This window comes from Pteropus alecto, unplaced genomic scaffold (genome assembly GCF_000325575.1).
Source record: "Pteropus alecto unplaced genomic scaffold, ASM32557v1 scaffold22, whole genome shotgun sequence".
Classification (NCBI taxonomy): Eukaryota; Metazoa; Chordata; class Mammalia; order Chiroptera; family Pteropodidae; genus Pteropus; species Pteropus alecto.
In genome coordinates, this window is record NW_006434839.1 from 6,853,387 (window position 1) to 6,854,943 (window position 1,557).

At 47.6% G+C, this 1,557-nt stretch overlaps 1 protein-coding gene across 1 annotated transcript in view; it reads right to left on the minus strand.

Annotated features, from left to right (window-relative positions):
* Positions 1–1,266, minus strand: part of EXOC4 (exocyst complex component 4) — a 643,761-nt gene extending 642,495 nt beyond the window's left edge. The window contains 1 exon segment of the mRNA XM_015588393.2: positions 1,142–1,266. Coding sequence (XP_015443879.1) covers positions 1,142–1,227 — 86 coding nt within the window. The 5' untranslated portion in view covers positions 1,228–1,266.
* Between the last annotated feature and the right edge of the window lie 291 nt (positions 1,267–1,557).

Here is a 1,557-nt window from a genome sequence, read left to right on the forward strand (position 1 = left end):
GAGTCCACAATAGAACAGTATTTCCTCTGTATGGCCTACCAAGTATATTATTTCCACACAGAGAATTATCATCTTAATCCTTTAAAAATTTTGGTAATGATTAATTATGCCACAATCTTAAACTAGAAGTCCCTAAATAACACCCATGAGATGGGTCTTTATCAGTCCATGAGCAGCAGGCTATTTGAAAAGTTCAATTTGTTCATTTATTCAAGAGCTTATTAACCAGATACTATTGGGCCTGGGTTTTTAAAATATCTGGACACTCCAGGAGCCCTCCAAGGACTCCATCAAAAATTTAGCTTGCAGGGAAAGTGGGGGTAAAGGGGCGGGAGTGTTATGAAAAATACCTGAAATGAAATTCAAATGTCAACAACGTAAAAACTTGTCAAACATTTTATTCCAGTTGTTTTCAGTCACTTCCTCTATCATCCTTAATAATGTCCGAAAGGGTTTCCCCAACCCTTAATTCTTCTTTTTTTTTTTTAAAGCCCCAAGAAGGCCCGCCACTCCCACTCCCACCAGACGTACTGCGGGAAAAAAAAATGTGCATAGAGGATAACTTGAAATTTGTTTTGTTAAGTGTAAGGAATAGACAAGGATAAGAAGGCAGAGCAAAATCAAAAACGATGTGTGCCTTCAAATCCACAGTGCTTCTGCCAGCTCACTACAGAATCCTATATGGGAGGGCTGTGGCCATTCACAGGTGGTGGTTGGAGGTATCCAAAGTGTGAAAACACAATCTGCAAATCGTGACAGGCATCTCCAGACTTTAGGGCCTTAAACCCGGAAGTCCAGGAAACGAAGCACCTTCCTCAGTGAGCGCTGCTGAAGGCAATCAACAAATAAACGTGGTATGAATAAATGAGCACTTTCTCTACCGAGCCCCAAACGGCGTGCTTTTAGAGCCCTGGCACCCGAATGGAAAGCTCTGGCCCTAAAGAAAAGGGGAGGGTCCTCCCTCCAGCCCAAGAGAAAAAGGGGGATCTGTGGAGACCCTTGGGAGGGGCTGAGGGGAGGCAAGGAGGGAAGGGAAGGGACGGCAGGGTGGAACCCAGCTAAGCCTTCTCCTTTCCAAGGCGGAGTCTGAGCCGCTGCCCGCTGCCCCCTGTCCCCTGACCCTGCCTCCTGCCTCCCTCACCTGATCACAGAGATGAGCAGCCCCGAGGGGTCTTTGCTTTTGCTCACTGTGCTTCTGTATTTCCCACCAGCTGCCTCTGCCGCCATCTTGGTAGGGGGCGGGAACGGTGGGCTAGAGGAAGCCGAAGGCAACGTAGGAATTGACCTCGCCGGAGAGCCCACCAATGGGAGAAGAGAAATTCACAGAACTGGCTAATCGCCGGAGCGAGGGGGCCGGACTGAGGCTGCGAGTTTCGAGGCCCGGCGCGCGCGCTCGCGCTGAGCATTCTGGGAGTCGTAGTTTTCCTTGCGCAGTTTCTGGGCGCGGAGGAAAGCTAAACCAGTGACGACTTCGTGAAGTCTTATTTATATTTATTATTATCCCGAGGGATGCTTTTTTAGCTGCTTTGTTTTTAGAATTATATAAGTTTTTAAATT